The following is a 23,024-nucleotide window of genomic DNA, read 5'->3' as shown; positions in this document are numbered from 1 at the left end:
TTTGTTTTCATTATGAACACGGTCTTTATATGGAATAGCACTGACCCTGTTATTAGAAGTGGGAATTTATTAGCCATGCATTTTGTCGCTGTTGTTGTTGCTTCCAAAGAGACTTACAGTGGGCTTAGGAAAGCCACAAAGAATCCCCCTGGTGTGCACACATCAACCACAGACAGGTTAACCCTTCAGGCTCAGGGAAAATGAAAATGAACTGAAGAAATAAAATGTAATGATCACCCAGGGGTTAACTAGTATAGTGAAAGAGAAAAATAATCTTTTTTTTTTTTTTTTCTGAGACGGAGTCTTGCTGTGTCGCCCAGGCTGGAGTGCAGTGGCGATCTCGGCTCACTGCAAGCTCCATCTCCCGGGTTCATGCCATTCTCCTGCCTCAGCCTCCTGAGTAGCTGGGACTACAGGCGCCGCCACCGCGCCCGGCTAATTTTTTGTATTTTTAGTAGAGACGGGGTATCACCGTGTTAGCCAGGATGGTCTCGATCTGACCTCGTGATCTGCCCGCCTCAGCCTCCCAAAGTGCTGGGATTTACAGGCGTGAGCCACCGCACCTGGCCTGAGAAAAATAATCTTTAAAAAATTTTATTTATGATTATTTTTTATAGAGACAAGGTCTTGCCATATGCCCAGGCTAGATTTGAACTCTTGGGCTCAAGCCATCCTCCTGCCTCAACCTCTCAAAGTGTTGGGATTACAGGAGTAAGCCACTGCACTTGGCTTTTTTTTTTTTTTCTTTTCTTTCTTTTGTTTGTTTGTTTGTTTGTTTGTTTGTTTTTTGAGACAGGGTCTCACTGTGTCACGAGGCTGGAGTGCAGTGGCACAGTCATGGCTCACTGCAGCCTCAATCTCCTGGATTCAAGTGATCCTCCTGCCTCAGCCTCCCATGTAGCTGGGACTATGGGTGTATTCCTCCATGCCTAGCTAATTTTTGCTGTTGTTGTTTTGTAGAGACGAGGGCTCACTTATTGCCCAGGCTGGCCTCAAACTCCTGGGCTCAAGTGATCCTCCTACCTTACCTCCCAAAGTGTTGGGATTACAGATGTGAGCCACTGTGCCCAGCCAGAAAAAAGAAAATCTGAAGGAAAAAATACAAGCAAGCCATGCATACACAGTTTTGTCCCCTAAAACTACGGTACAGAAGAGAGGGTATAAATTATGGGACTGGCATCCATAAAATTCCCTAAGGGAAAGATACACAACATCTAGGGTTCCTCTGTAAGTCAAAGCAAACCCAAGTCAGAATGAGATGAAGGATTTAAATATGACCAAGGCGCCAATGTGTAAATGATACCATAGACAAGTGAGAACTCATTTGGGCCTTGAAAACTTGACTTTCTCTCAAGTACTCCCAATTTTACCCAATAAGGAAAAGAGGTGGGTGGGGGATTAAGTTCTTATTTGCCCATCAATAAGAGTTTGTTTGCTTAAATTATCCAATGCCTTTGATAATACCATGTGCTTCTCTTTCTATGGGAGAAACTACATAATATCCAGAGAAGGCTAACTGGAATGGTGGAAAAGCCACTTCAGTGAGAAATGGCTGAAAAACCAGGCATATTTAACAAGAAGAGAAATCTGAATGAGGACAAGAGGGCTGCCAAGAATCTTTAGGAAGAAGCAGGGATGTGTGTTCTCCTGTAGTGCTGCAGAAAGCAGGGCTAGGACTGCAGAAGAGCTGCCCCACCTTTGAAGGAGCTCTCTGGGGCAGAGTTGATGATTTAGAAGATATGGATTTATTGTAAGGCCACGCCAGTGGAAGGTGGGGAGATTGGAATAAAGCCAAAGGGGAGCTAGAGAGAGCTGTTAAAGAATGTGGACTTCACAGCTTTCACTGCCTCCGTGCTCTTCCCCTTCCAATCTACCTCATACACATACCAGCGTTACTTATCTGCTGGTCAAAACGTTGATTAGCTACCCGTTACCTACTGAAGTATGCTGAAACTCCTTTTCCTGGTATTCAAAGCTTTCTGTGGTTTTATGCTTCTTTTTCAGCCATATCATCAGATTAATAATTTTCCCATGTTCTCCAGTTCTTAAATGTGGCATGCATTTCCCTGCCACATTCCTTCCCTGCTTAATTCCCTGCCTGTTGAAAACCTTTAGGGCCCAGGAAAAATTCCACCTGTTTCATGAAACCTATGTAGAGGCAAAGGGAACTTTCCTTTTACCTTCTGAAGGTTCAATAATTTGAGTCTCTGGAAGAAACCGACAATAGACAGATTAACAGGAGAAAAGGCATACAAATGTATTATGTGCGCATGTGCACAGGAGCCACACAAACTGTGACTCAGAGGAGGACCAGTTGACTGAAGCTTTTATACTCCACAGAAAAAAATAGGGGCTGGGGGCTCCTGGAGGGTGGTGGTGATGAGATGTGGGAGGGAGAGGGGCAGAAATAAACTGTGAACAAAGGCTGCTTTATCTGCTTATAATGCAGAAAAAGTGTCTCAGGCAGCAGCCCTCAGAGGAATACATTGGTAGCCTATGGTAAAAGTATCTCTGAGCAAGAGGTCAGACCTTCAGTCTACTTTCCTGAGTTAATCTTCCCTGCCTGATGATTGCATTCCTCTGGAGGAACTTCCCTTAGTCAGATAAGAGAGGACTACAGAAAGCTCTTCTCTGCATTTGCTACTCCCCAGGTACTCTCAGTTTGAAGTCCAAAGTAGTGTATTTGGGGAATTGTTTTCTGAGCCCCAACACCAACGCCATCCAACCTTCCTTTATGCCAGGGGAATGCACTGCTTTCTTCCTGTGTTCCCATAATACTCTCATGGTCTTTCTGACACTGATCCAGCCTATCTTTTTTTCTTTTTTCTTTTTCTTTTGAGACAGTCTCACTTTGTCAGCCAGGCTGGAATGCAGTGGCGTGATCTCGGCTCACTGCAACAACCTCCACCTCCTGGGTTCAAGTGATTCTCCTGCCTCCGCCTCCTGAGTAGCTGGGACTACATGCATGCGCCACTGCACCTGGCTAATTTTTGTATTTTTAGTAGAGACAGGGTTTCACCATGTTGGTCAGGCTGGTCCCGAACTCCTGACCTCAAGCAATCCACCCACGTCGGCTTTCCAAAATGCTGGGAATACAAGTGTGAGCCACCACACCTGCCCTACCGCCCTATCTTTTATCTAATTTGGTATCTGTATAGCATTTTTTTTTTTTTTTTTTAGTTCATACAGTATTTTTACAAACAAAAGTATTACCTACCTGGGAGAGTAGTATTCCCATTTCACAGATAACTCAGGCTTTGAGAGTTTAAGCAACTTGACCATAACCATAGAGCTAATACTTGCTAAGGCTGGAATTCATACTCAAGTTTTTTAACCCAAAGTGCAGACTCTGCTTCCCCTCACACTGTTGTGAGGATGTTTTTTAAGTCTAATAAATATGACACAGATTTTCAAATTCTGAAGTGCTACCCAGATCAAAAGAGGGTTTTATCCATTAGACTGCAGCCTTGTAGAAGCCAGAGACCAAGTCATTTTCATCTGCACATATAAATGCATATTCTCAGGTCCACCCAGACCTGCTGAATCAGTGACTCCAGGGTGGGGTCCAGCAGACTTTGTTAGAACAAAGCCTTCCAGGTGTCTGCTGCATGCTCAAAGTCTGAGAACCAAGACTCTAAGAGAAGATTATGTTTTTTCTTTATTTTTTTTTTGTGGGGCCCTTGTCCTACAGAGACTACAGGGGCATTATGGGCTCATTAACAAGTACGCAAACCTCAATTCTCAGAGGAGAGAATTGCTACTAGTGCTGAGTAAGCAAAGATTTTATCAGGATAAAAAAATTTAAAGACTAACCTGGCAAGATTATGAGCTCTAAGGGGTGTTGGCTTACCTGGAAGGCAGGTGTCAAGTAAAGCTTTGAGTAGAGAAGGCAAGAAGACAGGACGTTGAAAGGAAAATTCTTTATGGGTGTCAGAAAAACTCATTGGGAGGGGAAAAAAGATTTATTATGGAATTTTAATATGAGAAAGAAATGACGCTTTTGTAAAAAAAGGCTATTTACTGAACATTGCTGACAGCAGGCCTTTCATGAAAGGGTGGAACAATGGGGAGGAGTAGCAGACGTTGAGAGCAGATGATGAAGCACTGAAGGCAAGGGTAACCCCTGATCTCTGGAGAAGAGCTTTGAGTTCCTGTGACCATTTGATTCTGGAAAACACTAACATGAGTTCAGCTATAGACTGTTTTCATTATCTCTAAACAAATGCATTGTTCTAAAGAAGGAAACAAATACGTGTGAAGGGTTCCTGGTTTCTTGAAGCTATTTTGAATAATGCAAAAACGTTGGTTGTGACTCTCATTTAAAATGTGTCCAGAATGGGCTAGCAAAAAAGAGGAACTTGCTAAAGTTCAAATGACTGTGTCGATCTAAAAGAAAGAAGCTGAGGCCTAAAATATAATTGGAATAGTTTAGCCAAAGTGAGGACAGCTGCTGGGAAGACTCAGCCCTAACTAGCCTTGGATATGAATTCCATTCGATCTTTGTTACAAGCAGGTTTGTTTGTTTTTTTGAGACAGGGTCTCACTGTCATCCAGGCTGGAGTGCAGTGGATCCTGGCTTACTGCAGCCTTGACCTCCCCAGGCTCAGATGATCCTCCCACCTCAGCCTCCAGAGTAGCTAAGACTACAGGCGCACACCACCAGGCCTGGATAATTTTTGTATTTTTTGTAGACGCAAGGTTTTGCCATGTTGCCCAGGCTGGTCTCAAACTCCTAGGCTCAAGCAATCCTCCAGTCTTGGCCTCCCAAAGTGCTGTGATTACAGGTGTGAGCCACTGTGCCCAGCCCACAAGCAGATTTTTAAAGACAAAAAAAAGTTGTGGGGACAGGGAGTAGGCTGATACAAAGTTGTTTGTCAGGAACTGGCTTACAGCAATGACATTGATTAGTGATTGGCTATACATTGTTAGGCTATAGGGTGTGGTTATAGTGTTCAATGTGGCATGATTAAGTTACCTTACAGCTACTTGTGGCAATAGAGAGCAGTTTTAAGAGTAGGACGTGATTGCTGTCTCATTTTAATGTCTCCCTGGGCCTGGTAATTTAAAAGGACTTGCATTCCTCAGATCAAAGTCTGTTTACTTTCTCAACTGTATAACCCAAGTAGCCTGAATAGATGTGCCCTGCGAGTGTCTAGGAGCCTCTGGTGTCCATGTTCATGTGATATCCTGACAGGATGGCTTGTGATGAGTCTGCCCTCTGAGTGACAGTGACATTTCTCCTTGCAGCCTGGCAGTAAGAGCCAGTTAGCAGAGAGAGACACGAACAGCACATATGCCAGGCTGCCGAGAAGAGATGAGGCAGAGAGGCCCCGACGCCTCTCCAGTTCCTGAGGCCACACTGCACACCTTTGTGAAGTGCAGCACCCCTGCCCTGATCTTCCAGCAGGTTTTCACCAGGTTCATGTTCACCTGTTCCACCTTGCTGTTGCCTTATTCCCCGTTGTCTCTTGTTTTCTAGATGTGTCTTTGGGTTCTAGCAGCTCAGAGCTCTGAGTGTGGAATCATCATCAGTGTAGACCTTGGCCACTTCTTCATTTCCCCCTCCCCCAAGGCACCACTCACTTGGCTTCTGCAGGAACAAGCATTTAGTGCAGATATCGGCTAAATGGGGGGCAGGGGGCATCAGTGCAGACAGCACAGCCCAGAATTGGCTACTACTTAAGGTTTAATGCTATTCTGAAATGTTCACTGATAAAATGTGCTACCTGGATTTATTAGTCCAGTCTCACACTGCTATCAAGATACTATTTGAGACTGGGTAATTTATAAACAAAAGAGGTTTAATTGACTCATAGTTCCTCATGGCTGGGGAGGCCTCAGGAAACTTAACAATCATGGTGCAAGGTGAAGGGGAAGCAAGGCACGTCTTACATGGCAGCAGGTGAGAGAGAAAGCAGGGGAAACTGTCATTTATAAATACCATCAGATCTCATGAGAACTCACTCACTATCATGAGAACAGCCTGAAGGAAAGTACCCCTGTGATCCAATCACCTCCCACCAGGACCCCCATTGACACATGGCGATGACAATTTGAGATGAGATTTGGGTGGGGACACAGAGCCAAACAATATCACTGGAGTTTCTTTCAAGATAATCCATGGGAGAAAGGTGAATGAGTGGGGCATTTTAGATGAAACCAGATGGGCTGTGCGTTAATAATTGTTGAAGCTGCCAAGGGTGCATTGAGGTTCTTTATACTAGTCTGGTTACTTTTGTATGTACTTGAAATTTCCCACAATAAATTATTATTTTTTAAAGTGGATGCTGGAATCCCTCAGGCATTGCCAGCTCAGCCATTTTCTTTCCGGCCATCCTTCCCCTGATATGTTCCCTGGGATCCCTCTTCCCCTCTGCCACCCGTGTCTTCACTTTCTTTCTTTCATGGCTCTCAAAATTCCTGTCTTGTCTTCCCTACCTAAAGGGAACACTTAAAACAACTCCCCTCCCTTCCTTCCTTCCTTCCTCCCTCTCTCTCTCTTTCTGTCTTTCTTTCTTTTTCTCCTCCTCCTCCTCCTCCTCCTCCTCCTCCTCCTTCTTTTGTTTTAAGGAGCAGGGAGTTTAATAGGCAAGAAAGAAGGGGGAAGAAAGACAGAAGAAGCTCCCCTGTACAAAGACAAAGGGAGGGGTGCTCCAAAGCCAAGAGAGGGAACCCCCACAACTCCCATTTCTTACAGAAAACAAGCAATTTGATTATTCTATGTCTAGACTTCTCATTAGCCTGCACTGGAAGACCAAATATACCCATTAATATTGTTTTTCTGAACAAAAGTTGTTCTCTCTGTATGAAGAATTCTGCCTTCATCTCAGTCATCCTGCAGCCACCTTTTCAAGTCACTGTATCCCCCCACCCCATTAGAACTCTAATATTTGTTTATTAGAGTAGATCTAATTTAGAGTAGATCTAATTTAGAGTAGATCTAATTAAAGTAGATCTAGTTTAGTAGAGTATCCAGAGTAGAATGGAAAGCATGAATGGTAGATATTTCTTATGACTACAGGAAGTGGAATTTAGTCTCTCTCTAGAACCTTCCATCAGGAGAAGTCCACCATGAGCCTGGTTTAGAGGGGAAGGAGAATGGAGACCCCCACAATGTCCTCAGACTCGTTTTCTTTGTCTTCCTCTTACTCCTTTTACCAGAACTTCTGGCGAGTAACATGTTGACTCATGGTGTTTTATCACTTCCTTCCTCTGGCTCACTTCCAGTAGAGATACTCCTGAGTTGCCAAGTCACCAGTAGGCAGGAAAAGATGGAAGGGCTTCTCTGCCATGGAACCTTGATCGTCTGGTGTTAATAATCTGAAAACAACATTGACAAAATGAGAGTTAAGCTGAATGAGAAGGTATCTCCTGCTTTCTGGCATGAAATCTTTCTTTCTTTGTTTCCTTTGAAGTCCATATCTGTGTAAAAGATGCAACAGCAGGAATGATCTGTACTTCTTGGGGGTCTTAATCTCTGCTGTGTTGAAAGGATATTGAAAGAAATGGATAGGCACCTACATCTGGGATCCTCATCTTAGAGACTAGGTACCTGCTTGGGAACTCTTAGGCAAATGGCTTCTCTCCTTCCCCATTTCCCTTCAGGGGCCAGAAGGTCAGACAGAAAGTCCACCTTGAACCTATGTAAGTTCTGGGAGAAAGCCTTTCTAGAAACATAGGGAAAGTGAATGATGAGATACCCAGAGAGTCATAGTTATGAGAGTCCAGTCTGGTTAGTTTGGGGTGAACTAAGGCATGAAATGCATTGGAGAAAAGTGGGGAGGATGGAATATCCTAAATTTTGTAAATCGTAAAAGTAGGGTTGCTAGATAAAATATGGAATACCCACTTTAGTGTGAACTTCAGATAAACATCAAGTAAATTTTTAGCATAAGCATTTCCTCAATATTGCATGGGACACAAGTATACTGAAAAAATGTATTTGCTGTTTATCTGAAATTTAATTTTAACTGAGACCCTGCATTTTTTATTTGCTGGTAACCCTAGAAAAGCCCAGCCAATCGGAGCTTTTATCACTCCATTGAATGTAACAAGTGGTCACTGCGCATTTGTCAGGGGGAAGCAAAGTCAATGACTGTGATAATAATCCCTTATCTTGACCTACTTTCAGTGAAAAACATTACTTCTTTTATTCCTTTGGGAATGTTGCCAAAAAATGGCTGCACTCTGATGGTAACTCCCATCCAAAGATCTTTTATTATGTGGTATATGCTCCCTAGAGAAAGCATACCATAATAAAAGAAAGCATACCCTCTAGGGGTCAGAAATTGATGTTTATCTCCATTCTTTTTCTTTCTGTTTTTGATGCCTTATGAATTTTTATTTCTTTATTAAGGAAAAATTTAAACATATACCAAAGCAGGTTCAAAGTACAATGAACCTCCATGTACTCAGTATCCAGCCTCAGCAGTCGTCAACTCTTAATCAATAAAGCCTCATCATGCTCACTTTGGGAACACATATACTAAAATTAAAATGATACAGAGTTTTGCATGGCCCATGTGAAAAAAAAGGGGGGGTGGGAAGATTACTGCTTCATGCTTGGCACAGTGGTTCATGCCTGTAATCCTAGTACTTTGGGAGGCTGAGGCAGGAGGATCACTTGAGCCTAGGAGTTTGAGGTTGCAGCAGTGAGCTTTCGTGGTATCACTGCTCTCCAGCTTGGGCAACCGTGAGACCGTGTCTCAAAGAATACTGCCTCATGTATTCCACCACATTTTTGTCCATTCGAACCCCATTATTTTGAAATAAATTCCAGAGAGCTGGAGCATGATTGCTTTGTAACTTTCTACTTCTCACTGTACCTTTTCTTTCCCAGTAGTGGAATTGTATGGACAGTGGCTGCCCCAAATCTGAACATTTGTCGCCCCACATTTTTATCATTGTGTAGTTGCCTGCCTTCCCGATATCAAATCCCCGAATATGCATTTTCCAACCTCCCTTAACTCCACAGCTCAGACACTCAACTTCAGTTTTGAAAATCAGACCCTCTTGGCACAAGATTTTGACTAGAACTTGGGCTTGGAGGGAAGCGGGAGGAGTTGGGTGCACGCCATCAGGTCAGCTCTGCAGTGGCATTCTGGGGGCTGCTCCTGGAGGATGACCCAGGAAAATATTCCTCCTGCTTTTTCCAAGGAGTTTATGAGTACCCTAACTACCTTAATAAAGCCCTTCCAGGCCGGGCGCGGTGGCTCACGCCTGTAATCCCAGCGCTTTGGGAGGCCGAGACGGGCGGATCACGAGGTCAGAAGATCGAGACCATCCTGGCTAACATGGTGAAACCCCGTCTCTACTAAAAAATACAAAAAACTGGCCGGGCGCGGTGGCTCAAGCCTGTAATCCTAGCACTTTGGGAGGCCGAGACGGGCGGATCACGAGGTCAGGAGATCGAGACCATCCTGGCTAACATGGTGAAACCCCGTCTCTACTAAAAATACAAAAAAAAAACTAGCCGGGCGACCTGGCGGGCGCCTGTAGTCCCAGCTACTCGGGAGGCTGAGGCAGGAGAATGGCGGGAACCCGGGAGGCGGAGCTTGCAGTGAGCCGAGATCCGGCCACTGCACTCCAGCCTGGGCGACAGAGCGAGACTCCGTCTCAAAAAAAAAAAAAAAAAAAGAAAAAAAAAAAAGCCCTTCCTTTACACACTAGCTAGAGGGATTCCACTGACTTTTACTAGATAGCTGGACTGATACAAAAGCTGATCTTTCTAACCTTTTAAGAAGCCTAAGAGGAGAGATGTACACAAGCACTTCAGTCACTCAGGAGAAAAATGTTGTGATTTGTATGAATATGATAATTTATTAAGTACAGGTTTATGGGACCACCCTATAGCAGTCATTCCCAAAGTGTAATCCTCCCTGCATCCCCCTCCAGCCCACCAACCAACAGCATCAACATCACCTAAAAATTTCTATAAGTTCAGATTCTTGGACCTATTCCCAAGATCTCGTGAATCAGAAACTTGGGGGCGGGGCCTAGCAATCTGTGTTTTAACGAACTCTAGGTGATTTACGTCAGCAGATTCCAGCCTGAGGGCTACATTCTGTGCCCACTGCTTTTTTTGTTTGTTTGTTTGTTTATTTGTTTGTTTTGTTGTTGTCGTTGTTTTGAGACAGTGTCTCGCTCTGTCACCCAGGCCGGAGTGCAATGACATGATCTCGACTCACTGCAAACTCTGCCTCCTGGGTTCAAGTGATTCTCCTGCCTCAACCTCCCGAGTAGCTGGGATTACAGGTTTGTACTTCCATGCCTGGCTAATTTTTGTATTTTCAGTAGAGACAGAATTTCACCATGTTGGCCAGGCTGGTCTTGAACCCCTGACCTCAAGTGATCACCTGCCTTGACCTCCCAAAGTGCTGGGATTATAGGCCTGAGGCACCGCGCCCGGCCCTACCACTTGTTTTTATAAATAAAGTTTTATTGGCACACAGCTGCGCTCATTCATTTATGTATTGCCTCTCTCTGCATGTGTACTAAACTAGTAGAGCGTCATGGTTGTGGTAGAGACCATAATGATCCACAAAGCCTACAATATGTACTATCTAGCCCTTAACAGAGAAAGTTCAGGGCCCCTGATTTAGATTCACTCTAAATGGTGAGACAGTAAACATTAGAGGAGGAGTCAATAAGAACTAAACAGGAATATGTGACACTAATTTATAACAAAGTGTAGCTGTTGGGATTGGTGTCCATAAAATGGTGGTCTTTCCTTAGCTGAGGTCTGTGAGAGACGGAACAGCAGGTTTTTTCTAACTTGTTAATGGCAATCTTCATACTGAGGACAAATTTAACAAACTCTTATTTGATCAAGATGCTTTTTTTAAAGTGTGTGCAAGAGCACGCATGTGTTGGTTTGTGTGTATCTAGAAGATAATCTCTTGAGGAACCAGGATGAATCACAGAAAAGAGAATTTTATCCTCCTATTAGGAAATAACTCTAGTCCTCTTTCAATTCCTAATTTGTTTGTCTAGACTGCGGCATTTACCATGAATGCTAAAAAAATGGGGATAGTGGGCCAGGTGTGGTGGCTCACACCTGTAATCCCAGAACTTTGGGAGGCCAAGGTGGACAGACTGCTTGAGCCCAGGAGTTCTGGACCAGCCTGGACAAGATGGTGAGACCACCAACACTACAAAAATACCAAAAGTAATCTGGGCATGGTGGCCTGCACCTTTGGTCCCAGCTACTCGGGAGACTGAGGTGGAAGGATAACTTAAGCCCAGATGTTTGAGACCAGCCTGGGTAATATGGCAAAACCCCGTCTCTACAAAAAATACAAAAACTAGGTGGGTGTGGTGGTGTGCACCTATAGTCCCAAGCTACTCTAGAGGCTGAGGTGGGAGGATCTCTTGAGCCAGGGAGGTCGAGGCTGCAGCAAGCTGAGATCACACCGCTGCACTCCAGCCTGGGTCACAGTGATACCCTATCTCAAGACCAGCCAACCAACCAACCAATTCATTCTGTTTGACCCACAATTTCACTCCTAAGAATGCACTGTAACAAAATAAGTAAGGATGTGTTCAATGATTTAGCAACAAACCTGTTGGTTGCAGCACTGTTTATAACAGTAAAAAATGAAAAGCAGCCTAAATCTCCTACCTAATCAGTGTGGTTAACTGTGATATACACATGTTATGGAAATATTATGTGGCCTTTAACATGGTGTTGTAAAAACTTACATATTGGCATGGATAAATACTCATACTGTTGAGTGAACAACAGTGTCAAAACATTATTTTGTATGTTTTCCTGCAATGGGCTTACCATTATGTATACCCATTTATATGCCTACATTATAATCTATAAGTGTACACAGGAAAATTCTCAAAATTTTAACTGGTTTTAACCTAGTTAGTGCTGGGCGGTAGGATTATAAGTAACTTTGACATCCTTTTCACCCTCTCATCTTTTTTTTTTTTTTTAAGTTTTTTGAATTTTACTTTAAGTTCTGGGATACACGTGCAGAATGTGCAGGTTTGTTACATAGGTATACATGTGCCATGGTGGTTTGCTGCACCCACCAACCCATCTTCTAGGTTTTAAGCACCACATGCATTAGGTATTTGTCCTAATGCTCTGCCTCCCCTTGCCCCCCACCATCATCTTATTTTTATTTATTTTAAAATTATATTTATATTTATGTATTTTTGAGATGGAGTTTCGCTTCTGTTGCCCAGTCTGGAGTACAATGGAGCGATCTTGGCTCACTGCAATCTCTGCCTCCCGAGTTAAAGCCATTCTTCTGCCTCAGCCTCCCTAGTAGCTGGGGATTACAGGTGCATACCACCACACCTGGCTAGTTTTTTTTGTTTTGTTTTGTTTTTTGTTTTTTTTTTTTTTTTTGTATTTTTAGTAGAGACAGGGTTTCAACATGTTGGCCAGGCTGTTCTTGAACTCCTGACCTTAGGCCCACCTCGGCCTCCTAAAGTGCTGGGATTACAGGCTTGAGCCACTGCACCCTGCCCTTATTTTTATTTTTAATTTTTCTCCAGTGATCATGTATTACTTGTGTAATTATATGTATTTTAATGCACCTGCATATACAGACATCTTAGTTTGGAGATGTAACAACATATTTAAATAGATAAATTTAGATCCCCTACCTTCTGTTCAAGTTGACATAAATGTCCTCCCCATGCAGCTGGGTGGGAGCGCCAGGCCCCACAAGGGTTGCAGGTTCCCTACTTTTGCAGAGGGAAAGAGGCAGATTCTGGTAGGGACAACACATTAAGGACCCCTTGCTTCTTCCTCATTTCCTGGGTAGGATGGTCAATCACCCCAGTATGCCTGGAACTGAAGGATTTCCCAGGATACAAGACTTTCAGTACAAATAGGGAAAAATCCCAGGCAAAATGGGTCCAGTTAATCATCCCATTCCTGGCAGATTTAAAAAAAAATAGTATATACGCCTACAGATACACAGAGCTACGTTTGTGACTCATGCTGCGGTGTGTGGTTTCATGAGAAGTTACTTACTGAAATCATTGCTGATTTCTGATCCTCATGGCCAGGAAAGGTAATAAACTCAACAGGGTTGAGGTCAGTTCAAAAAAAGAGGCCTTCTGACCCCAAAGAAAGCAGAACTCATTTCAGGCATTCTGCATTTCTCTGCATTCAACACCAGTGCATGCATTTGTTCTGTGTCTGAGCCTCTATAAATAAAAGAAAAAAACATTAACGTGTTTTCTGAATAATTCAGGTCAAATTAGTCATTCAGTGACTCAATTTCCTACTTTCTTTACAATTAAACATTAAACTAATGTCACTGAAATTGCATTTACTATATTCCATTAGCCTAAGTTGTGCCCATTCTGCTAAAGCTCTCGACATTCTTATTATCATTAAAGAGAAAGAGGAAAGGACCAGGAGTGGGGACCAGCAAACCACAGCTTGTGTGGGAAGGAAATTTGACATGTGATACAAGCGGAAATTTGTGTAAACTGCTGGGAGATTAACAGTGAGTATCTCTCTGTGTGTTGCCCATCCACCCATTTGTCAGTGGTGGGAGAGATGGCACAGAGGGGGAGCAATGCCCGTTCGACAAGTGCAAGTTGTGGGCTCAACTGGCTGCTGGGCAGTCATCCTTTGTTTGAAAGCAGCACACCTCCTTTTCACCAGCGGAGTCAGGAGCTGTTCTCCTGGGTAATTTCAGAGAATTCACCTCATTGCTCACATGCACGTCATTCCCTTTGGATCATAGCATGCTGGAGGGTTTAACCAGGGAAGTGACAATGAGTGTCTCTGCAGAACAGGCCAAGCACATTCCCTGATCAGGTCATGCGGGTGAGTTAATACGTTCACTACGTGCTCCTCCTACCCTGGAGAGCAGCATGACGTTAGTTCCTAAGCTGCAGGGTTAGCACGTACAGTCTTATGTAGTGGCCTTGGCTGTAGAGTTAGCCAGACTTAGGGCAGAGCTGTAGCTCAACCACTTCCTCACTGTGTGATATTTGGCAAGTTATTCGCCATCACTAAGGCTCGGTTTCCTCAAATAGATTAGGGAAATAACATGGTTCCCACCTCACTCTCATCTTTCCCCTTCTTCACGGAGTTTCTCTCACCTGTGCTTCTTTGTTGCCTGTAAAACATATAGGCCAAGGAGAAAGTTGATTCTGGCATATTCCAGACCATTCTCACCTTTAATTTAGTTTATTTAATTTTAAAAATATTTATAAATAGAGATGGGGTCTTGCTATGTTGCCCAGGCTAGTCTTGAACTACTGGCTTCGAGTGGGCTTCCTGCCTTGGCATCCCCAAGTGCTGGAATTATAGATGTGAGATACTACACCCAGCCTGGATCTCTTTCCACTGGGGAACTTAAGATTCTTCTTCCTTTTCTGAGAATGACTTGGACACGAGGGTTTGCAAGGTATGTTCCATGGACCACTGGTGGTTCACTGTGGTCCCTAGATGATGCAAACTTCAGAGGGAAGAAAATGCCCTATGAGGAGGAAGGAGAGAGGAGCCCGCCTGGCTCTGAGTGGAGACTCCTGGCTCTGTCTTCAGAACTCCACTCCTGGTCACCATCAGATTCCTGCCCGGAGCCCACAGATTCCAGTCCTTTGTTGTTCTCCCCGCCTCTTCTTCACCAGCTGCACCAAATGACGAGGTTTGGGTAGCGGGAGCGATGCCTTGGGTTTTTGTTGTTTTACACCATTAAGAAAAATAGAGGGATTAGGTGGGAGAGTCCGCTTCGCTTTTCAGTGAAGAAATGAAAGGTGTGGCAAGATGGGTTCAGGTGCATTTTGCTGGTGGGAATGGAAATAAGATTGGGAGGAGGAGGATGTGAATGTGAACAATGAGACAGATTCCCTGAAATTACCCAAGAGAACGGCTCCTGACTCGACCGTTGGCAAAGAGGGTGTGCTACTTGCAAAGCAAGGATGACGGCCGAGATGAGATCACATTTGTATTTTTTTGGATTGTCATCAGTCTCACTGTGCCATGTTTCCAATCTGCACATGTGCGGATGTGCAACCGGAAGACACAGACAGGCACCAAGAGCCAATATTGAAAATCCCACCTTCTCCTTGTAAGCAAACCTAATCCAAGGACCTAGGACCCTTGCTTGACCCAATTATCCAGAAACTCCACTGCTTCGTCCTGATATGCTGTGAGAAAGGAAAGGAAGAGCGGCCGACAGAGAAGGGGTATGGTGAGCTTAGGTGCGTTTTGCTGGTGGGGTGACACATTGGTGCCAACTTGTTCTGTTTGTCCAGTGATGTAAAAGCCTTTCAAAGTTCTCATTGGTTGACCCAGTCATTCTAGTTCTAGGAATCCAGCCAAAGGAAATAATCAGCAATGCAGATGAAGATCTATGTTAAGGGTACTTACTCTAGCTTGTTTATTATGGTAAAATATTGGAAAAAAATCTACATGACCAAGGGTGGAAAATGAAGTAGAATATGATGGAATTCCACAGTCAATGAAGATGATGTTTTAGGAGTATTCATTTTTAAATGGAAAAAGTCACACATGCACATGGTTAAAAGTTTAAATAGGACAAAAGAGAAGAAATGAGAAAGGAATCTCTCTCCTGGGGTCCTCCTCTATAGATAAAACTATGTCCTCAGTTATAGATTGTGCTTTAGAAAAGAAATAGGTGAAACAAGAAAATGGTTTCAAAGGAATGAAAAGTGGAGGAAAGACACAAGGTCAAAAAACAACCACCACAAAATGAAACAACGAACTTCCTAGTATAATTGCAATTGGAGAGGCTTGAGAAGAGAGTAAGACAGAAAAGAAATATTCCAAGCTGTTTTTGAGTGATGAAATTGGGGATAGTATTTATTTTCTGTATTTTATACACTTTTTATAATGTGTAATATTATTTCTAATAGCATTTAAGGAGCTAAAAAATTGCATTTAAGTTCAGAATTCAGCAAGGAACAGCAATGATCTTCTGTAAATCATTTTTTTCCAAAAATCAAGGTTCTTTATATTTACACGTATGTGTTCCCCTATTTCCTTTATGCATAAGTTTAAAATAGTGCTGCAAGTTAATTATTCGAGAACACCCAGACAATGCGTTTTATCTCGCTGCTGGCCCTTCTTCAGCATCTAACTTAATCAACACAGGCAAGAAAGTTAGAAAACAACACCACAAGAAAGAATTCTTGGCCGGGCACGGTGGCTCACACCTGTAATCCCAGCACTTTGGGAGGCCGAGGCAGGTGGATCACTTGAGGTCAGGAGTTCGAGACCAGCCTGGACAACATGGTGAGACCCTGTCTCTACTAAAAATACAAAAATTAGCTGGGTATGGTGGCAGGCAGCTGTAATCCCAGTTACTCGGGAGGCTGAGGCAGGAGAATTGCTTGAACCCAGCATGTGGAGGAGGTTGCATCACTGCACTCTAGCCTGGATGACAGAGCAAGACTCTGTCTCAAAAAAAAAAAAAAAAAAAAAAAAAAAGAGAGTTCTTCCTATTGTTTGGTGGTCTTGTGCTCAAATAAAAATGTTTTGCTTCTTTTGCATTTCAGTGTCAAACACAGAAGTCTGAACTTTGCCTTTCTATAAATGAATCCATCAGGGAAGATAAATTTGACAGTGGTTCTTAGGTCAAGGTCTGATGTTATGAGAGTTTTCCAAAAGAATCCCAAGGGAAAGCATTTGTCTGGTTAGCATATGACAGCACTTAAGAACAAATTATTCCCAGTTTCCAAAAATGTGAAATGTACATTTGGGAGTCAAGTTTCTGGATTTACAATAGTATTCAGAATCCATCCACATATTTTAAAGAGACAGACATTCCTAAATGCCCTCTAAAAAGACCCAGTAACAAAATTGTGAATTTTGGGTGTTGGAAAGAGCTTTCTGCACTCACACTGAAGTGTGTGTATGTGTTTTTGTTGTTGTTGTTTTGAGACAGGGTCTCACTCTGTCACTCAGGCTGGAGTGCAGTGGTGCAGTCTCAGCACACTGAAACCTCCACCGCCCGGGTTCAAGTGATCCTCCTACCTCAGCCTCCCAAGTAGCTAGGACTACAGGCACGTGCCACCACACCTGGCTAATTTTTGTTGTTTTTGTAGAGACAGAGTTTTGCCATGTTGCCCAGGCTGGTCTCAAACTCCTGGGCTCAAAACATCTGCCTGGCTTGGCTTCCCAAAGTGCTGAGATTACAGGCCTGAAGCACTGTGCCCCAGCCTGCGTATGTGTTTCAGTGATGGGGTCCCCACAGTGTGAAGGATCTTAAGTGTGAAGACCCTTATTTGGAGAGGATTTGGAGGGGTGCTGGCTTCTCGTTCTGTTCAGAATCTTTCCGTCTACACCGCTGCACACATGGCCTGTGGTCAGGCTCACCTCTGAGTCCAGGCTAGAATGAGCAAATATCTTGTTTATAGCCTCAGACTGGTTCATTGGTTAAGTAGGTGAAGATGTCATGAACTAAGATTTGCTCTTGTCATGGGTAAACAGATAGGGGACATCACTGAAGATTATGGGAATCAAATGAGTAATTTTTTTCCTTCGGTCTTTCTCACACATATCAACCTCTTAGGATGTATGATGGCTGTGAGCTGACAGCGCTGAGAGCAGGAAGGAACCAGGGCTACGAGCAGTGGTTTACCACTTGGACAAGATTCAGACGTATCTTCTTCAAACCCTGAGTTCTTGAGAACTGGTGATTTATATTTTTAGAGATGTGTTTTTTCTTAGTTTCCTAGGACTGCCATAACTAAGTAACAGACCGAGTGGCTTCTTAAGTCCCAGAATTGTATTCGCTTACAGTTCTGGAGACTGGAAGTCTGAGACCAAGGTTTTGGCAGGGTTGGTTCCTTCTGAGGGCTGGGAGGGAGAATCTGTTCAGGCCTGTCTCTGAGGTCTTGAGAACTGGTGATTTATATTTTTAGAGATGTGTTTTGTCTTAGTTTCCTAGGACTGCCATAACTAAGTAACAGACCGAGTGGCTTCTTAAGTCCCAGAATTGTATTCGCTTACAGTTGTGGAGACTGAAAGTCTGAAACCAAGGTTTTGGCAGCGTTGGTTCCTTCTGAGGGCTGGGAGGGAGAATCTGTTCAGGCCTGTCTCCTGGCTTCTGGTGGTTTGCTGGGAGTCTTTGGCATTCCTTGGCTTGTGGGCACATCACTCTAATGGTTGCCTTCATGTTCACGTGCTACTTTCCCCGTGTGAGTGTGTCTGTCTCCAAATTTCCCCTTTTTATAAGGACATCAGTCATATTAGATCAAGTCCCACCCCATTACTTCATTTTAACTTAACCACCTTTTGAAAGACCAGGTCTCCAAATACAGCAGGGGTATCCAGTCTTTTGGCTTCCCTGGGCCACATTGGAAGAAGAAGAATTGTCTCGGATCACACATAAAATACACTAACACTAATGAAAGCTGATGAGCTGAAAAAATCTCTTTTTTTTTTTTTTTTGAGACGGAGTCTCGCTGTGTCGCCCAGGCTGGAGTGCGGTGGCGCGATCTCAGCTCACTGCAAGCTCCGCCTCCCGGGTTCACGCCATTCTCCTGCCTCAGCCTCCCAGGTAGCTGGGACTACAGGCGCCCGCCACCATGCCAGGCTAATTTTTTGTGTTTTTAGTAGAGACGGGGTTTCACCGTGTTAGCCGGGATGGTCTTGATCTCCTGACCTCGTGATCCGCCCGCCTCAGCCTCCCAAAGTGCTGGGATTACAGGCTTGAGCCACTGCGCCTGGCCAAAAAATCTCTTAATGTTTTAGGAAAGTTTATGAACCTGTGTTGGGCCACATTCAAAGCCGTCCTGGGCTGCACGTGGCCCAAGGGCGGTGGGTTGGACAAGCTTGAAGTACAGTCACTTTCTGAAGTACTGGGGGTTGAAACTTTAATATGTGAATTTTGGGGGGGATGCAGTTCAACCCGTAACAAATATACACACAGGTATATGCATACACCTGGATAATATTTTTGGAAGGGAAGACCTTGTCTCAAAAAAAGAAGAAGAAGAAGGAGAAGGAGAAGGAAGAAGGAAGAAGGAAGAAAAGGAAGAGGAAGAGAAAGAAAGAAAGTATGTAAAACAGCTTAAGACTATTTATTTATTTATTTATTTTTGAGATGGAGTCTCACTCTGTCACGCAGGCTGGAGTGCAGTGGCGCAATCAGCTCACTGCAACCTCTGCCTCCTGGTTCTAGCAATTCTCCTGCCTCAGCCTCCTGAGTAGCTGGGATTACAGGCACATGCCACCAATCCCAGCTAATTTTTTTTTTTTTTTTTTTTTTTTTTTTGTATTTTTAGTAGAGATGGGATTTCGCCACATTGTCCAGGCTGGTCTCGAACTCCCGACCTCAGACAATCCACCCGCCTCGGCCTCCCAACGTGCTGGGATTACAGGTGTGAGCCATCATGCCTGGCCAAGACTTTACAATAATGATTTTGTCAATGGAAGAGCTAGGTGTGACTTTTACGGGAAGATGCCCATGTGTTGAAAGTGTCATTTATCATTCAAAAGCAGATAAAGGAAACTTCTTGTTTATTTTATTTTTTTATTGTGGTATCCCATACACCAATCAGCTAGCTTCAACAATTACTAATAATTGGTATAAACTAATTGTTTAATAATAACAAGGATAGTAGTGATTTTTAGCAACTTAAAAGCTTTGCTGGAGAATATTATCAAATACAAATAGCAGACAAAGCATTGAGGACAATTGAAAAATTAGCTACAGTGTTTCTCAACAAGCTCCAATTTCTAAAATAATAGCATATTACAATATGAGCATGAGAATCGTCGTGGACTCTCAGGACAAATCCAAGCAACCAGCAGAATCTCCTCAAGGGGCAGAGGATTGTGCCCTCATTCTCAGTGCAGACTTGGGCAGCATTCCAGAGGCCTCTCCAAGAGTTAACATTGATATTTGCCTCGCAATCCCTTTCTCTGCAATTGCTGCAAGGGCTGAGTCTCAGACTTTTCAATCCACGTACCTCTTTGATGAGGCGAAAATCCTCCCCACCATCTGCCCCACCTGTTTGCCCTGCTCACAGGGGAGAGAGCTTGGCTCTGTTCCCTCTCCTTCTCTGAGTCCTGTGTGTTGATGGATGATGAGTTTCCAGCAACCCAACTGCTCAGAACAAAGACACATCTCCTTTCTCTCTTCTCTGTGTGCTAGTTGAGGAACATAAATGTGTTTCTCATTATTTGGTCTGTTTTACAATGTGAGTTCCTGCTGGAGTTCACTGCTTTGGGGATTACAATGTATTTCATCTCCTATAGGACAGGTCCTTCCCTAACACTTAACAATGGCAGTCTGTCTGAAGACAGGAAACCCTAAAGTGTTTTGCTAAATTTAAAGGCTCAGACAAATATTAAGGTTGGAGAGATTTTTCTTATTTTTTATTTTTAAACCTAATCCTTTTATATAGCTAGGGTGTGTATGTGTTATGGGGATTGGGAGAGTCCTAAAATGGGTGGTAGGAAGGATCCTAAGATAATTAATTCTCAGCTTAAAAACCATAATGGCACAATGGAAAGAGAATGGGCTTTAGAACCAGAAGGTGGGATGTGAATCCTGCGGTTTTCCTACTGGCGGTTGTAACAGCTTTACTTCCATCAGCTGCAAGATGAGGATTGTATAACCTGCTTTCTTAGGACTGGTGTGAAGACTAAATGAGATGCTGCGTGAGAGCATCTGGCATGCTGTAGGGCTTCATGAGTGCTACCTCTTTGAAAACACTTTTAAATTTTAGATTCAGAGAGTACATGTGCAGGTTCGTTATGTGGGTGTATTGGGTGACACTGGGGTTCTATTGAATAGATTGGGTTTCTGTTAAACCCATCACCCAAATTGTAAACATGGTACCCAATAGGTGTTTTTTCAATCCTTCCCCTTCTCCCTCCCTCTCCCCACTTGGAGTCCCTAGAGGGCTACCTCTTATTAAAACCTAACTCTGTAATGGTGAGGAGTTCAGCACTGCAAATTCAAATACAGGGGCCGTGGCCACAAGATGCCCAAATCCGTGGGACGGGCCTTTGTTGTTGTTGTTTGTTTGTTTATTTGTTTGTTTTTGAGATGGGATCTCACTCTGAAACCCAGGCTGGAGTGGAGTAGCCTGATAATGGCTTAGTGCAGCCTCAACCTCCTGGGCTCAAGCCTCCTGGGTTCAGGTGATTCTCCCACCTCAGCCTCCTGAATAGCTGTGACTACAGGCACATGCCATAATGCTCAGCTAATTTTTGTATTTTTTGTAGAAATGGGGTTTCACCATGTTGCCCAGGCTGGCCTTGAACTCCTGGGCTCAAGCCATCTGCCTGCCTTGGCATCCCAAAGTGCTAGGATTACACTGTGCTCGTCCGGGACAGATGTTTATATAATAGAAGTTTGCTCTGTGTTTAAGGATCATCTATAGAGGTGGCGGGGGCAAGGCACTTGGCCTTACTAGCCTCATTAAAGAAACGTTTCGGGAGCCCCTGCCGCCTAGCTGCAGGGCACTGGGTCATCTGGAATATAGAAATCATAATAATCCCCCTTGCATCATAGGCTGACCTGAGGATCAAATGAGATAATGTCTGTGAAAGTACTTGATAAACGTGAAGCACTGTCTAAATGTATTGCTGAGGGCCTGAGGTAGAGAGGACGTTTACTTTGGGCCATTCATGAGGTTCAAGTACAAACTCTCCATTGCGTGGCATTCAGCGCAGAGCAAACACACTCTATTTGGCTTTAGCATTGCATGAAAAGTCAACAGTGCCTTTTCAGTTGCTTTGCTTCCTCTCTTCTCCTTTCAAAACAAAGCCAGGCCCTCTAAGAGTTTCCTGCTGAGTTTATAAAGAGTTGCCGGCAGGCAAGTCCAGCCCCAGCTCCCAGGATCTTAGAGGCTGGGGAAGAGTATGGCATTAAAACAAGGGATGTCTGAGGACACCTACCCTTGGTTCTCCAATGGATTGGCCTTCTCTCAAGCCTGAAACCAGGGCTAAGTACCCCAGAAGCAATGCTTTCTTTCCCATGGAGGTAGTCACAGGAGAGGGACCATGACAGAACTTGGACAAGGTCACTGCTAGACTATGGAAGGTGTCACTGTGAGGGTGATCAGAAGGGAGGAGTGGTGACTTGGGGCTGGCCTCGGAAGCATGGTCCAGCTGCCTGATGTGGATTGCACATTTCAGGCATGCTTTGAGAAGAGTCCTAAGTGATCCGAAGTCCCGCTCCACGAAATAAAATGTCCATCTCTTCACTTCTGTTGCCATCTTCTTTTTTTTGAGACAGAATCTCACTCTGTCACCCAGGCTGGAATTGCATGGTCATGGCTCACTGCTGCCTCAAACTTTTGGGCTCAAGCAATCCTCCCACCTCAGCCTCCCAAAAATGTGGGATTACAGGCATGAGTCACTGTGCTCGGCCTCTGTTCCCATTTTCTTTTTTTTTTTTTTTTTTTTTTTTTTTTTTTTTTTTTTTTTGAGACGGAGTCTCGCTCTGTCGCCCAGGCTGGAGTGCAGTGGCCGGATCTCAGCTCACTGCAAGCTCCGCCTCCCGGATTCACGCCATTCTCCTGCCTCAGTCTCCCGAGTAGCTGGGACTACAGGCGCCCGCCACCTCGCCCGGCTAGTTTTTTGTATTTTTTTTAGTAGAGACGGGGTTTCACCATGTTAGCCAGGATGGTCTCGATCTCCTGACCTCGTGATCCGCCCGCCTCGGCCTCCCAAAGTGCTGGGATTACAGGCTTCTGTTCCCATTTTCTGTCTGACTTTCTCCTGACATTCTTCTTTTCTTCAGTCTCATGTGCCCATCCTGCAGATCCTAAATATTGCCTTTATGATGGGAGTCAGGACTCTTCACTCTCTAGACGAAGCAACTTTCCTACCCAGGTCCCAAACGGACCCACTCCCTGTCTGCCTTTACTCTTTTAGCTTCTCCTGCTTCCTCTGGAAGTCCCCCTTTCTTCTATCTTCCCATTGACACCCTCTCCATCCTTCAGGACCCTTTGTGTGTGCCTCCCCCTGAAGCCTTTTGTGACTATTCAATACCCAACCCTTTCTCCCCACTCTCATATGCTACGTATTTTTTTATGTTGTTTATATTACTCTTTGG

At 44.1% G+C, this 23,024-nt stretch overlaps 1 protein-coding gene across 2 annotated transcripts in view; it reads left to right on the top strand.

Moving 5' to 3' along the window:
• ERI1 (exoribonuclease 1) overlaps positions 1-23,024 on the top strand; it is a 119,609-nt gene that overhangs the window by 67,202 nt on the left and 29,383 nt on the right. Inside the window, exon 7 of one of the 2 annotated variants that reach the window (XM_030937925.1) lies at positions 13,369-13,478. The exons of the other annotated variant lie outside the window; for it this stretch is intronic. Coding sequence (XP_030793785.1) covers positions 13,369-13,476 — 108 coding nt within the window. The 3' untranslated portion in view covers positions 13,477-13,478. The remainder of the gene's footprint in view (positions 1-13,368; positions 13,479-23,024) is intronic. 2 annotated transcript variants of the gene reach the window in all.

Source organism: Rhinopithecus roxellana, chromosome 9 (assembly GCF_007565055.1).
Source record: "Rhinopithecus roxellana isolate Shanxi Qingling chromosome 9, ASM756505v1, whole genome shotgun sequence".
Taxonomy (NCBI): Eukaryota; Metazoa; Chordata; class Mammalia; order Primates; family Cercopithecidae; genus Rhinopithecus; species Rhinopithecus roxellana.
This window is presented reverse-complemented; position numbering and strand designations above follow the sequence as displayed.